This window comes from Podarcis liolepis, assembly GCF_965112155.1.
Source record: "Podarcis liolepis genome assembly, chromosome: 12".
Lineage (NCBI taxonomy): Eukaryota > Metazoa > Chordata > Lepidosauria > Squamata > Lacertidae > Podarcis > Podarcis liolepis.
Window position 1 is genome coordinate 38,055,635 of NC_139563.1, and position 16,151 is coordinate 38,071,785.

The following is a 16,151-nucleotide window of genomic DNA, read 5'->3' on the forward strand; positions in this document are numbered from 1 at the left end:
GAAAAAGAATCTCGGCTAAAGAAATGTACATTTTAAATTGAACTGGAATTGAAGCAGTCTGCTGCTTTAAAGGCACGTGTAACAGTCAGATAGCAAAAACCTCTGGGGGTATTAAACTGCTTGGGAAAGAGGAATGAGAATTAGCTTTTGATCTATAAAATAGTTGGGGGACGGGGGTTGGCAAATTGCTCTGGTGCCTTTTAGTCTCGGGGGGTGTATTACGAAACGTGGTTTGATCACACAGGCCTTGAAACAATTAGGATGACACATTTAACTACATTCCAGATTTTTATTACTAATGAAATCATAACATGTTTTAGAATGAGGTTTTAAACAGCACCTAAGTGTCTCTGCGATGTAAATTTTATTTTGTTTCCATAAAAATCTTGGAATTCCCCCCCCCCCTTGTATCCTAATGAAGAGATGTGGGTTTCCAAGCTGGGTTGGCGGTGTGTGTGTGTGTGTGTGTGTGCGCGCGCGCGTGTGTGTGTGATGGTTTTCCATCAGTGTTGAGTCATGTTTGGGATCCAAGGATTCTGATGACGATCACAATATTTCTGCCTCTGCTCACTTCTGGTTAAGGTCGCTGCCTCTTATCTCCCTAATAAGCCTGTAGTTTGTGGGTGTTTGCCGGAAATGACCATGATGATTTCTCACACTGCACTTTTACGCAGTCAATGGCTGCATTCCAATGCACAATCTACCTGGAATTAACTCCCAGTGAGCTCAATGGACTTATTTCCAAGTAGACATGCATAGGATTCTGCATCAAACAGCCATGTGAAAACAGCAGTTCTCACATAATTAATAAGATGTACAAATGCACCATTTTTGTCACACTCCAGGAACCATTTCCTCCTTGTTACACTGGAATCCTTCCCAAACTTGCCCTTGTAAGAAGTGGTATGACTTACTTGACCATGCATTCTTTTTTCTCATTATTTCCCAAACTACGTAGTTAGAAGCCTTTTGTTTATCCCTGTTCTCCTCATATAGAACAGTATTGCCCAGAAAATGTGAGTTAATCTGTGTGGATCTTCAGATGTAGTGTAGTTTAATTTAAGGTTACCAGATTTTTTTCAATGAATCCGGGGACACTTTTCAACTTCAGTAGGAATGATAGGATGTTGTCAGGGGACTGATTTGTAAATCTGGGGACTGTCCCCAGGAAACAGGGACATCTGGCAACCTTAGTTTAATTACCGCAGAGAGAACACTACCTGGATGAAAAGTGGGATTGGTTTGCATTGTCTTTAGACTATCTAGACAAGTGACTTGTAAGTAAAGACCTTTTCACTTGAATTTGAATCCCTGCTATCAAATAAAAAGCTGTGACAGCAAGCTATGAAGGTATCTACACCAGTGTGGTGTAGTGGTTAAGAGTGGTAGACTCGTAATCTGGTGAACTGGGTTCGCTTCCCCGCTCCTCCACATGCAGCTGCTGGGTGACCTTGGGCCAGTCACACTTCTCTGAAGTCTCTCAGCCCCACTCACCTTACAGAGTGTTTGTTGTGGGGGAGGAAGGGAAAGGAGAATGTTAGCCACTTTGAGACTCCTTCGGGTAGTGATAAAGCGGGACATCAAATCCAAACTCTTCTTCTTCTTCTTCCTACCCTATAACCACCCTGACAGTGAATACAAAAAATGGATTTAAAATGAAGAAATTCACATCAATTGATCCTATGTCTGAAATATCTACCTACTGATCCTGAATTTATCACAAATTACAGAGTTCAACAGAGAGAACCCACATATTATGTTGGGAGAATTTGTAACTAAACAATTTTAATTTACTAAGCTTGTGGTCTTATTCTATGCTAGGGGAAGAGGCGACTATTTTGGAATTCATTTGAAAGGGCATATTTTAAAGGTCTAACAGCTTTATTTCCATGTTTTATGCTGCTGCATATTTTGTGGTTTTAAATCTCTGCTGGGGTTCTCTCACCAAAAAGTGTTGGCCTCATACTTGGATCCTGGGAGTTCTCCCGAGCGAATTCTCCTTTTATATCTATTTTTCTTTGGACCAACACAAAGGAAAAACAAAATGGCGGGAAAGACAGTCAACTGATATTAGGGAAAGAAAGGATGACAAAGCAGGATTACTTCTCCGGAGTGTCTATTACCCACTGTTTAGAGCAGGGGTCATCAAACTTTTCCAGCAGGGGGCCGGTCCACTGTCCCTCAGACCTTGTGGGGGGCCGGACTATATTTTTTTGGGGGGGCGGGGAATGATAGAATTCCTATGCCGCACAAATAACCCAGAGATGCATTTTAAATAAAAGGACACTTCTACTCATGTAAAAACACGCTGATTCAATATATGAAAATAACAACAAGAGATGTGGAAAAACAATAAGAAAGGACTGGATTGTACTGTGAACATCATAAGGTTAGATTTGTGGACATTAAAACAGCAGTAAGAAGCAAGAAGTTGATTGGATCCCCTTCAGAACTTGAAATATGGGTACCCCCAACAAAAATTTAAAATTCGGCTGTGTAATTTGGAATTTATGTAATTTGGTTTGATTTGATGTGATTGGTCGGTTAATAAAAAATTATTCTTTAAAAAACATGCTGATTCCTGGACTGTCCACGGGCTGGATTTAGAAGGCGATTGGGCCAGATCCGGCCCCCGGCCTTAGTTTGCCTACCCATGGTTTAGACCAAGATATTTTGGGTAGCTACTCACAGAATTAGCAGTCTTACTTATACAGAAAACTGGTTTCAAAGGCACTACTCTGTGATTCAAAATTACTTACAAGAACAAGATTCTTATCTATTCTTTTCTTTGGTGAAACTATGACTGCTTAAAGTGCCATGATACCCCATTTATGTGTGTTCAGTCATAGGTTTGGTCCTTGCTGCCCATAGTTTATTGCTGCTGCAACAAAGGTCTTTCATGTGGAATCTGCACACCATTCAGGGTGCTAACTCATAATTCTCTCTGTTGGTCCCACTCACTTGATCATGTTATTCACACACCCCCTGCAGTGAGGGATTGCAACATTCCTGAGAAGCTCCTACGCTGCTGGGCATGCATGTGAAGGTCACTGTACTCATCTGCCAAAAAGAATAGCTGCATTAGTCTGTAACAGGGGAAATAAAGCCCAGCGAACACAAATCAGTGCTCTAGGGGTGCTCTGATGTACATACCAAGCTCCCACTCGTGAACTTTCTGATTCATTCCAATGAAAGGGGCAGCTCCAAACACACAAATAACCTAGCATAGGAAGTTACATACCCAGTTAAAATGAATGATGACCACCTTATATCGACAGGCACTCTGTTTTTGATGCTTTCTTGCAGATAAGGATATGATGTATCAGAGCAACAGTGTGGTCTTGCCCTTTAAGAAGTGGCTGGTTTATTATGAAAAGTGTGTGTGTGTGTGTGTGTGTGTGTGTGTGTGTGTGTTTTAAGCAACAGCTTACAAAGACATGTCCCTTCAGTTTCAGCAGTCAGGGAAGTAGGAAAAAAAGGAGAGACGAGGGCAACTATATACTTCCTTTTATTTAGATTCCTCTTTAAGAACAATTATTCGAACTTCAGCTGGAAATTTGCTGTCAAGTGTGGCTAGTTGATGGATGTTGTAGATATGCTCTAAATATAGGTGCATTCTATCTTGGGCATCCGTTTTTTAAAAACACTTCAGACATTTGTTTCAAGCTCAAAAACGGCCTCAGCTGTCACGTAAGAGGCATGTTAAACTTAGCAGCAAATATACTTCGTATTAGCAGGCCTGTGGCTGGATCCACAACCCAGTTCTTGGATTAAACTGGAATTCTAAACATGCTGACTTCAAAATAAGTTCCACTGAAATCAGTGGAGATCCAGCTCGTGTCAATTGGTCCACCTGAGCAAAGCAGATTCCTGCGCAGAAATAGACATCCATACACATAACTGATGTGGATGTGGGGGCACATCTGCAATGGAATGTTGATCTGCACCCCATTGAACTTGCCAGGATACTTCTTTTGATGTGGCTTTGGCTACCCATTCACTGGCCTCGGCCCAGTATACCTGAAGGAGCATCTCCACCCCCATCGTTCAGCCTGGACCCTGAGTTCCGGCTCCAATGGCCTTCTGGTGGTTCCCTCACTGCAAGAAGTGAGGTTACAGGAAACCAGGCAGAGGGCCTTTTCGGTAGTGGCACCCTCCCTGTGGAACGCCCTCCCAGCAGATGTCAAGGAAATAAACAACTATCTGACTTTTAGAAGACATCTGAAGGCAGCCCTGTTTAGGGAAGTTTTTAATGTTTGATGTTTTATTGTGCTTTTAGTATTCTGTTGGCAGCTGCCCAGAGTAGGTGCAGAAACCCAGCCAGATGGGCGGGGTACAAATAATATATTATGATTATGATTATTATCATATGGGAACACCAGTTCTTATACAAACTTAAAGATAGATCTAGACAAATAGGTTCGCCGTTGTGGTGCCAGCTATTTAATTGTAGCTGGATTGTGGAAAATTCAGACTGAAATCCTATTGAGAGTTTCAAGTTATTATCGTGATAAAAGAACCAGTTAATTTCTCTTATGTTTTTATTTATGAAGCCTGGTTTTCTAAAGTTACTAAGACCCTGTATACATGAACGTACAACACATATGTAGCAAGAATTCCACTGTTCCTTCATGCAATTCAGCCCATTAAAGGAACACATTTATTATATGCCTATCTATAGACACCCTTTGTAGGAACCCTGACAAATAACACAGTATGATTGACAAAGGAACCTAGGTGAATGAATGGAATTTCAGGTACAGTGGTGCCTCGCAAGACGAAATTAATTCGTTCCGCAAGTTTTTTCTTCTTGCGAGTTTTTCGTCTTGCGAAGCACGGTTTCCCATAGGAATGCATTGAAAATCAATCAATGCGTTCCTATGGAGACCGCCCGGGGACAGAGGGGAAGTGCCGTGTGCCTTCCCCTCTGTCCCCGGACCTGTTTAAAGCAAGGGGCGGCGGGGAGAAGATTGCTTCTCCCCGTTGCCGCCCCTTGGTTCAAAAGGGGTCCGGGGAGAGAGGGGAAGGCGCGCACCTTCCCCTCTGTCCCCGGAGATTGTGGGGCAGGCAACGGGGAGAAGCGATCTTCTCCCTGCCGCCCCTTGCTTCAAAAGAGGTCCGGGGACAGCGGGGAAGACGTGCTGTGCTTCCCCGCTATCCCCGGAGCTTGCGGGGCAAGCTTCGTTTTGCGAAGCAAGCCCATAGGGAAATGCGTCTTGCGAAGCGGCTAAGAAAACGAAAAACTCCTTCGTCTAGCGAGTTTTTCGTCTTCCGAGGCGTTCATCTTGCGGGGTACCACTGTATAATATGTGTAGCAAATGACAGCCTACCCCCTGTTATCAGAGTCACACGGCTGAACTCTCCCTCCTTTATTGGCTACATGTTTTAACAATGCTACAAAAGAGGTTGCAGTTTTTTCTCATTTCTGGAAATTTGTCCCTAAGATGACACTGTTAATAAGTATTCTAAAAAGATGTCCGGGATTGTTGGCATAATCTGTAGTTCTGAACACCGTATCTCATGTATTATATAATGATGTTCCTTATGTAATAGGATTTTCATCAATAATACAAATGCCATGGAATTACTATAAAATTGACCTCTCGTGGCTTGGGTTCACTGCCACTAAAAATAATACCAATTACATAGCAAGATGTATCTATGCCAGGAATTCAAAGAGGTGCTTAGCACTAAAAAAAAAGTTTGTAATATAAGACAGTATAATGTCATATCATTCTGACTGTAGGGCTTCTGGAAAAGATATACAATGACTGAAAATGATATAAGTATTTCAAACAAAAGGGGTTTTTTATGTCCACATCATCCATTTAACTCGGCTCCTCTAGAGTATACAACTTACAGATGTACCACATAATATGGTTATCCTCTTAGATGTAAACAACAGACACATCTATCTCTTTATTCAGTGCTAGCTTGATGTTGTGAAACAGTTGGGGAGGTTGGGTTTTCAGCCATCACACAGCACAGTCTTTTCTAAAACACTTACCGTCTGATTAAAGGCTGATCCATAAGTGCAGGAAGAGAAGATTGTTTAGGGCTTGCTGTTCTGATTGCTGAGCTGCCAAAGGAGTTGATACACTAATGGCATGATGATGATGATTCACAGAATAGCACCAAAACATCAGGCCCTGGGGAGACCTATATCTGTGTGTTGTGTTTGAAACTCCCTGCTTAATAGCAGTCTTTATCATCTGGGAAATATGATTTATTTTGCAACAGGGCTCAGAAATTATTTAAAGGGGAGAGAAGAGAGAGCTGGGAAAGAACACTGCGATCTACCTGAAAGAATAAATAGATTCAGCTTTGCATGCATGTCTGAAAAGCCAGTCTTGACAATTTACTGAACTTGCAGAATGTTACAAGTAAATAACACTCGATAGAAAATTGCACCACCAGATCTGATTGTGGTTGTCCATGTGTGTCTGCAAGTTTTCAAATCAGGCCGTGATCATTCACATGCTCTAAGTCGTCGTATGTTTGTTTTTTGCTTTTATGTTTGTAAAGTAAAGCAAGGGTTTCTCTCAAAGGGTTTTGAGCAGGCTTCATCAACCTCAGCCCTCCAAATGTTTTTGGCCTACAACTCCCATGCTAGCAGGACCAGTGGTCAGGGATGTTGGGAATTGTAGTCTCAAAACATCTGGAGGGCCAAGGTTGAGGAAGCCTGGATTTAAAGATTAGGTATAAGCAGTAGAGTGACAGTGAAGTGACCCAAAGGCTGCAATGTTATACCGTGTCAGCAGATAAAACACAAACAAACAAACAAACAAACAAATAAATAAATAAATAAATAAAGGCAATGGACATAAAAAAAATTACCAGTATTGTGACCTCCATTCCTAAATGTCTGGTGGAATGTTTGGACCTATTTCCAAAAAGAAGCAAGGAGAAAAGACAAGTAAGCTTTTTAAAGGAGTGCATTCCAAAGTTTTGGAACCACTACGGAGAAGGCCCTGATCCTGAGAGGTGAGGATCTTCTCATCTTCTAGAGTAGAATCTGATGGTGGGCAGAACAGACAGCTCTTAAAAACCTGGGGAGAAATCATATGGGAGAAGTTGCTCCTTGAGATATTTGGGGCCTACCAAGGTCACCAGATTTCAGGTGGTTGGAAAAGCCAAAATGGACAAAACAACAGGAGCAGGGAAGCCCTCTGCAATAGGTAAGACCTCTGGAAAGAACTGTCTGCCCCTCCCCCAGCATCCATCTGGGCAAGGAGGAAGGGGCCAGGGCCGCAGAGATCCCTGCCAAAAGCGGGGCTTGCTGCAGGCACTGAATTTAAATTCGGTGCCAATTGAAAGCTCCACTTTTGGCAGGGAGAAGTTCTACCTGGGGGCTCCAGAGTGGAGCTGCTCCCAGTGGGCCTGGCACTGGATGCCAATTTTAAAAGGCAGCAGATGCAAAAAGCCCGCTTGCAGATGAACAATTGGAATTGTTTTCTCCATTGTTGCTTTCAAGCTGTGACTCTACCACCCCCACACCTGATACCGTATGATTACTTTCACTTGCTTTCCACCGTAGAAGCTGTGTTGGTCTTTTATACCAAGGGTGGGTGGGGGGATTCTCTGTAGACCCATTTGAGAGCAGCCACATTACTCAATGCCAATGGGGCTTATTCTGAGCAGAGCTGCATAGGATGGGTAACTCTAATGTGAGGAAACCATGGAGAAAACAGAAATCTTGATTCAGATTAGTTAATGTGGAACAGCTTGAGGCTCCAAATAGATTATCCCAACCGAAATGTGGCCCTCATAAAAAAAAGCTATAGTAACTGACAGTGACCTCATTTTTCATGTGCTGCTCATTTTGTAGCCAAAATGGTATCACGAGAGGGAAGAACCAGCAGGCTTGAGAGCACAAAGGTTTGCAGTGCAGTACCTCGGGTTAAGTACTTAATTAGTTCCAGAGGTCTGTTCTTAACCTGAAACTGTTCTTAACCTGAAGCACCACTTTAGCTAATGGGGCCTCCTGCTGCCGCCGCGCCGCCGGAGCACAATTTCTGTTCTCATCCTGAAGCAAAGTTCTTAACCCGAGGTACTATTTCTGGGTTAGCGGAGTCTGTAACCTGAAGCGTATGTAACCTGAGGTACAACTGTACAGTCGTACCTTGGATCCCAAACGCCTTGGTACTCAGACATTTTTCCACCCGAATGCCGCAAACTCGTAAGTGTGTGTTCCGGTTTGCAAACGTTATTTGGAACCTGAACGTCTGATGGGGCTTTCACGGCTTCTGGTTGGTTGCAGGAGCTTCCTGCAGCCAATCAGAAGCTGCGCTTTGGTTTCCGAACATTTTGGACTTCCGGAACGGATTCCGTTTGACTTTCAAGGTACAACTGTAGTACAGTTTTTTAAGGAAGAACGCCAAAATTAGCCCAGTGAAGGCTAAGCATGCCCAATGCCCAATCTCTTTTGGGGTGGGCAGAATGGAATGGAATGACGCATCCTGGGAAACAGGAGCACTCTACATATTTTGTTGCATATGGGTCCCCATGGCATATAGCATGACTGCTGTAACAACCATATGAAGGAGAAAAACAGGAAAATTGTTGTCCTACTTGTATTGGACTAGGTGAGTCCTTAATGCATCAGTGAATCTGTTACTCTCGGTATTTTCTAGGTAAATCAAATTATAGACTGGATCCGTAGCTAGCCCCTTACACCGAAGTAATCCGCAGGCATACTGAAATAATTTAATTACTTCACTTATTCTAAAGCCAGTGTGCACTAAAAAAAAACCCCACGTTATTAATTTAATGCATTGCAAAGAGCCGCCGCTAATCCTTGAAGTGCTACCAGATTTTCACTTATACAGGATATGAAAAAGAGGAGATTTTTTAGCCCTGCAAGATTAAACAATCACTGGGGTTTAAAGGCTTAATCTGCTGGTGTTTGTATTGGAATAGCACACAAGTCCCCAGCTCTGAGTGCAAGTGGAGGCAGGAGTCGTTTATGAACGGAGGGAGGGGGATGCTCCCAAGTAGAAGCGATCTCTCCTTTGAAATGTGTTGTAGTGTGAATCTGTGAAGCTGCCCGGGCTGCCTGTACTTCTTTCTACTGCTGCTGCCGGAGGCGAGAGGGAGGAGGGGAGTCGCTTCACTGCATGAATCCAGGCTATTGTTTCAGGCACACGTCTGCTTTAAAGAGAAGTATCACAAAGCAGACCCGTTACTCATTCAGATGCAGAAGCTCCTTCCATCACACAAGACAGCCCATTCAAGTCACATGCCAGAGGTCTCGGCAGAATGGGCTGCTGCAGCTGCTTCGAATCTGCTGTCCAACATTAGAAGCAGTTGGACAAACCTGACAGCAGTCAGCCTCCCGGCCTCTGAGGAAGGAGGAGGAGGAGGAGAAGAAGAAGAAGACAGGGAGAATCTCTGGGATCCCAGCTGCACCATGTTTGCAGAGGAGTTGTGGCTTGAAAATGAGAAAGCCTGCGCCGCCGTGGTTCACAAATCTAAACGAGGGAGGAACCGCCAGGAGCTGCTGGCAGTGGCTTTGGGGGTGAAAATGGGAGTCAAGGGAGCACTCTTGTGGCAACCTCTCAAACTCTTTGCCTATTCACAGATCACCTCTTTGGTCCGAAGAGCGGCGTTAACGCAAAACGACAACCATTTCAACTATGAAAAAGCACACAATTTTAAGGTAAGAACATCTTGTGTGTGTGTGTTTTTACTCGTGTTTTTGCTTATATTGTCAGTACGCTCTGTGTGTGTGTGTCTTTTTATCTATATTTCTCTCTTGGAAAGGTAATATTGATTGGTTTTAAGCAGTACTAAAGAACCGTTAAGAGAATAAAACTTGGGATACAACCAAGGGGCTTCCTGGGAAGGAAGGAAGGAAGGAAGGAAGGAAGGAAGGAAGGAAGGAAGGAAGGAAGGAAGGAAGGAAGACAGGCTGAATACTCAAAACAAGCTCACTGGACCTTGCTGGAATAAAAATGTGGGTTGTGTTCCTGACAAAACTAACTTAAATCTCATTGAAAACAATAGGGGTAGCAAACCAAAGTGTATGTGCATGTAACTCAGGCTGCAATCCTATACGCATTTTCCTGAGAACTCAGTGGGTCTTTTCTAACATGTATAGGAACCACACCATTAAATCTTATAAGAAAAGAGCTGGATCTGTTACACGTAAACATGGGTAGAACGAGACTCAGGACAGCAGTCTTTATGCTTTTAAACCAGCTCACTGGATTCACAATTCCTCTGTGGCAGTTCTCATCAAGCTCTCTCTGAAATGGATAAAAATGTGTTTGCCCAATCTTAAATTTTGCCCGTGAAGCTCGCTCTTAACGTTAATCATCCATGTCAACCGCAAAGTCGACTACAGCAGCCCCAGCACCTAACCAGAATGGTGTGATGGCATTGTCTAATCTCTTTTGTTGGGTCAATGTGCCAAGGAAGCAATCTTGGAGTGAAACGTCAACAGCTGAAGTTCTACAGTATAGGTTTATATCTAGAGAGTCTTTCCATCCCTCAGACAGTGTTTGAGAGAGTATACGTACATAGAAGAGGTGACTCATCTTTAGAAACTTGGCTTCCCGGCATCTTGTTCAATGTCTTTTTTTTGTGGGAAGAGCTGCATTTGTTCCAGGCTGAGACACACTCCCGCTATCACAGTTCAAAATCTCCAAACTCCTGTTTGATGTTTACTGGGAATGGAGAACAATGATTTTTATCCATAAGGCCTTGGGCACATGTTCTGTTTTCCTCTGGTGCTTGCTTTGCTGGGAAGTTTAGGTTGTCTTTTACTACTATCTATAAACAAGCCCATCTCTAGCAGTTGCTAGGGGGAATTCACAAAAGAGAATCAAGGATCTATTCCCAGGTGGGGGAGGGTTGAAACTACAGTCTTCCTTGAGGGACAGATGGCAGCTCTTGCGGTGTAAACTAGAGCACAAACTAGAGCACAGACGTCTGATGAGTGCATATGTGATACATGCTGGAAATAGTACTTTTCAAATGTATTAACTAGTCTGTCACCTCCCAATGCAAAAAAGGGGGAAAAGGAATTATTGTATGTATGCTATGTACACTTACACTCTTTTTAAACTCCTATAATGTGGGTTTCTCTTTTCATGCACTATATAAAAACACTTAGAAATAAGATCTTAGAAATATCCCCCCAAATATATTTCTGGACCATTCCAAAGGGGGAAAGGGGATTATTCTTTGTTGTTTAAAGCATCTTTAATGCTCGCAGATTCCCCATAATCATCATTTTAGATGAAAAATGGTTTCACTTTAGCCAGAAAAATATTTTCTCATGACTCGGGGCATATTTTCCACGTTGACCTATACATTCTTTCTTTCCTCTTCAAAATTCCCCTTGTTTGGTCTTTGATTTAAAACTGGATGTTTGCCCAGAACCTTTTATTTGCTCACTCTAGCTGTTCTGCATGCCCTCTTGCTTCCTGTTTGAAAAGGGCTATAATTTAACTTGGTAAATCATATGATTCTCTTTTCAAAACTTTAAATGCATGACTTGAAACTGGGGTTTTTTTTATAAAAAAAAACCGCAGTGTGGGTTTTAAGAAGTACTTTGAAAATGTCAACCGGCCAACAAAAAAGGTATAATGCTTTAGTAAAATGCCTTATTTGTTATTTATTTATTACCATGATTTATAGCCAACCTTTTAAGAGGAGTGCATGCAGGACAGTTCACAGCTAATAAAACAACATAATCACAAGTATAATTAAACAGAAATCTTTAAAAAGAAATCAGTAGCAGCTTAAAATTAAAATGAGAGTGAATGTTTAATTAAAGGTATGCCAAAATCAAAGTGTCAGTGGACAGTGATGGGTTGTGGCTTCCCAGGAAGATTCTTCCACAGTCTGGGTGCTCCAAGAGAGAAGGCCCTCTGTCACCTGCCCTCCCATTGCACCATGGATAACAAAGGCGACACAGGCAAGAACTTCTGTAGTGGACTAAGAGTTCTTGAGCATATTCATATGGAAGGAGACAATTCTGTAGATTCCCAGCTGCCCAGGACATTGAGGGCTTTAAAGCTCAATGCCAACACTTCCAAGTTGAGCCTCGAAACAAATTGGTAATATGTTCACTTAGTAAAGGATTGGAGTAATATGCCCTTGTCTTCTGGCTCCAGCCAAACCCCTGGTGGCTGCATTTGGGGCCATTTAGAGATTCCAACCTGTCTTCGGGGACAGCCCTACCTAGAATACCTTGCACAGAGGCTTACCTAGGGTCCCTTGCGCCCTTGGCAAGGAGCTATATTGGTTCCCCCTTCACCCACCCACCCAAAAAAAAACTTTATGCCACAGTGCAAGAAGGACAGAAAGCTTCTCTTGTGTTTGATCTTGCTGTGACAGCAGTGTTTCATCGCCCCATACGTATACATCATACACTTCATAGTCCGATACAGTGATTTTTGCGCGCGCGCACACACATCCTGAGTCTGTGTCCCCGGTAGGGACCAGTTTTGTCACCTCTGACTTTGCAGTAGTTTAAGGTGCTAATGACTGACACCTGGCCTGACCTCTAGATAAGGACAAGGCTGCCATTTTAACACCATGAATACCCGATCTATGGCCATTTCCCTTTGGTCAAAAGCTGTGGTTACAGCCATATAAATAGGTGCATTTGAAAACTATACCGATCACCAGCTCCTGTTAGATCAAGCCTAGCCAGGGTGACACTACACACAAGGAAGAAACCTTCTGTCTATCTCTTCCCAGGTGAATGAATTAATGCATACACTAATGGGCCTCATACAGTTGGTTCCTTTTCCAATGCAGCGCATCTATGGAGCCATTTTCAGAATAGTCTTCCTATTGGCTCTTTGAGAATATGGCTCTATTAAGCCTCCATGCCTCATTTGCTGTTGAATACCATTGGCAGGATTGTAGCTGTTTTGAAAGAACTCTTGAGTAATCTGTATGTAGTTCTTCAGATAGCACGCCTATCATGATGGGATTCGGAGCTCATGTTTGTGTAAATATCACAATAAGTTAAAATAGTTTCCATGCTTTATCTTAATTTAGCAATGGCAGAGATAAAAATAGACCTAAAAACTAGCTCTCCCGTGATTGTCTCATGACACTACAAAAGTTTATTTAAGTAGCATGTTATGCCACAGATAAAAGGCAAAACGTTCTCATAACACCAGAATTCATGGACATTCTATGAAGCTAAATATTAAAATATTCAGAACAGATAAAAGATAGTACTTCTTCATGCAGCTCATAATTTAAACTATGGAACTCCCTCCGGAGGCAGTGATGGCCACCAAGTTGGATGACTTTAAAAGGTGGTTAGACAATATCAGTGGCTACTAGTCAGAAGCAATGTGTTTCCGAATACCAGTTAATAGAAACCACAGGAGAGGAGATTGCTGTTCTGCTTCGGTCCTACTTACGGGTCTCCCATGGGCATCTGGTTGGCCACTGTGAAGACAGAAAGTTGAACTAAATAATAAATAAAATTATAACTAAAATGAACCATTGGTCTGATCCATCAGGCTCTTCTTATGCTCTTATCCTGGCCACTTGTTATAGAACAGTTTAGGATAATATTCTATAGGACTGAATGCATGTAAGAAGAGCATGTTAATGGCATAGAAGTTCATCAGAATTTTTGGCTGTCGTCAATGAATCACAATAAAAAGTATTCACTTGCATTAAAACCATCCTTTAAAACCATGCCATTAAAAACTTCCTTTTGATTGGGTTGAAACTTGCTCTGACTTCATTTTCTGACACCAACAGATTCTACAAAATCAAGCTGTCAAACCAAAGCTTTTAAAAATGCTGTGCAATCATTTGTTTGCAAATTTAGTCTGAATCTAGAACATAAAATCAAGTCCATCTTATGCAAGTTTATATTTACTCTGATCCCACAGAAGGGAAAACAGAATCATAGATGAACATGAGAGGGATGTAGTAAAAGAAGTTGTTGGACTTGCATTCCTTGAGCAAAGTAATCACTCTTTTAATTATTAGGCTATGAATGAACCAGGAATGAACAATGGACTCATCATACTGTTAATGTTGTTTTAGATGAGTTAATAAATTGTTCTAGAGAAAGAGTGCTGTCCTGTGAAAATTGGAACATGGATTCTAATTAATTAATAGAAACTTTGCTTTCAGTGGACAAAATATCAGGCTCTCAAGGTTACAGAACTCAACACAAGCTTTCATTTGACCTTTTTCGTTTTCACACAAAAGAACTAAAGACTCAGAAAGATGCAAGAAAATCTGCTACCAAGCTAAGGGTCACCACATGTTATGCAATGACAATTGTTTATTTTGTTAATGTGATAATTGCTTTACTGTGCAACATGAGTTACTGAAGTTCCTGGTTTGAAATGTATAGCACTAAACAATGCTCACAAACAGCAGATGAAATAGCAAAGCTGTGTCTGGACTGGAGAGAAGACTAAATACCGGTAATCTGGCCCAAGGTGACTGTAGACCTGGGGTTGTCAACCTGGTCCCTACAGCCCACTAGTGGGCGTTTCAGTATTCTAGGTGGGCAGTAGGGGGTTCTATGGCACAAGCCGAATCCTCCTTCCATCGAGCACTGGTGGGCGGTAAGGAAGTTTTACCATCAAGAAAGATGCATTAGTGGGCGGTAGGTACAAAAAGGTTGACTACCCCTGCTGTAGACAGATTGAATGAGTGAGTGGTACTTTCAAAGCATGTCATATCTTTCTTGAAAATATCCATGATACTAAGATACCACATCTCTCTCTTTGCTCATAGATGCACCAATGTTCATCTGTCAACTGTGATTAAAATGGCTTTGTCACATACAGCTATATCACAGACAGTGCCTGGAGAACTTCAAAAAATATTAATTATTCCAAGCATCGCAATTGTATGCTAGCTGTTTTATCATTACACATAGAGAAGGCTTTTGATTGACTGGAGGAGCTTTCCCCCTTTACTTCCTTCTGTACTTAAAAACCAACAATTTTAGCTAACTTTCTGATTTGACAAGGAACTTGCTAGGTGCTTTCTTCTTCCCTGGCTCTCCATTCTGTCCACTGAACCTTTTGTAAAAGGAACACAGAAGGCTGCCTTATGCTGAATCAGACCATTGGTCTAGCTGACACAGTATTATTGACGCTGGCAGTGGCTTTCCAATATTTCAGACATTCCTGTTTCTTCCTGGAGATGCTAGCGATTGAATGTGAGATCTTTTGCATAAAAAGCATGTGCTTATTGCTTGTTTGTTTTACAAATTTTCAGTCTATGAGAACTGAATCCACACTTCACATTGTAGGCATCAAATGAATAAGAACTTTGCTTTCCTGATAATACAAAGGAGAGAAGGAATAATTGTCACACACAAAAACCCTGGTCACCTGTCCCCACCCTTTCTCTAAGCCAGGGGTTGTCAACCTGGTCCCTACATCCCACTAGTGGGCGTTTCAGGGTTCTAGGTGGGCGGTAGGGGGTTCTATGGCACAAGCTGAATCCTCCTTCCATCGAGCACTGGTGGGCAGTAAGGAAATTTTACCATCAAGAAAGATGCATTATTGGACAGTAGGTATAAAAAGGTTGACTACCCCTGCTCTAAGCCAGGCATAGGCAAACTCCAGACCTCCAGATGTTTTGGAACTACAACTCCCATCATCCATGGCTAACAGGACCAGTGGTCAGGGATGATGGGAACTGTAGTCTCAAAACATCTGCAGGGCCGGAGTTTGCCTATGTCTGCTCTAAGCCATGCAATCATGTATCTCCTGCTAGTTCTATTCAAATGCACAAGGGTAGTTAGGATCTCTGCCTGGAAAATGCGGCATACCTGAATGTGGGTTTTATTGATCAGAAAGAACCAGGGGGCATGAAAGGGTATTTAAAAGCTGGGTTGACCTTGCAGTTTTGTCCCCTCGCACCATCTCCAGACTAGATCTTCCCAGGTCTAATAGTTAATTGGGCACCCACAGTTTCCCCCTTTTCTGGGGCTGAAAGCGACCTTAGAAAAAGGGGTGGTGGCAGAAACTATTAGACAGGGAAGCACCGCAAGGCTTGTGTGCAGCAGTGGTGCCAAGAAGGGAGGGGGAGACACTCATGAGCACTCCTGCTTTTCTAAAATAATCAGCTGCAGTTAGCTAAATAATCTCCAGCAAAATTACTATTCTGTGTGATGTCACAAGCAGACCTAAAATATC

The 16,151-nt window shown here is 42.4% G+C and overlaps 1 protein-coding gene across 2 annotated transcripts in view; it reads left to right on the forward strand.

Moving 5' to 3' along the window:
- Positions 1–16,151, forward strand: part of CHN2 (chimerin 2) — a 153,760-nt gene that overhangs the window by 115,923 nt on the left and 21,686 nt on the right. For both annotated transcript variants that reach the window (XM_083468388.1, XM_083468389.1), the window contains one exon: positions 9,581–9,658. In XM_083468388.1, the coding sequence (XP_083324514.1) occupies positions 9,581–9,658 (78 nt within the window). The remainder of the gene's footprint in view (positions 1–9,580; positions 9,659–16,151) is intronic.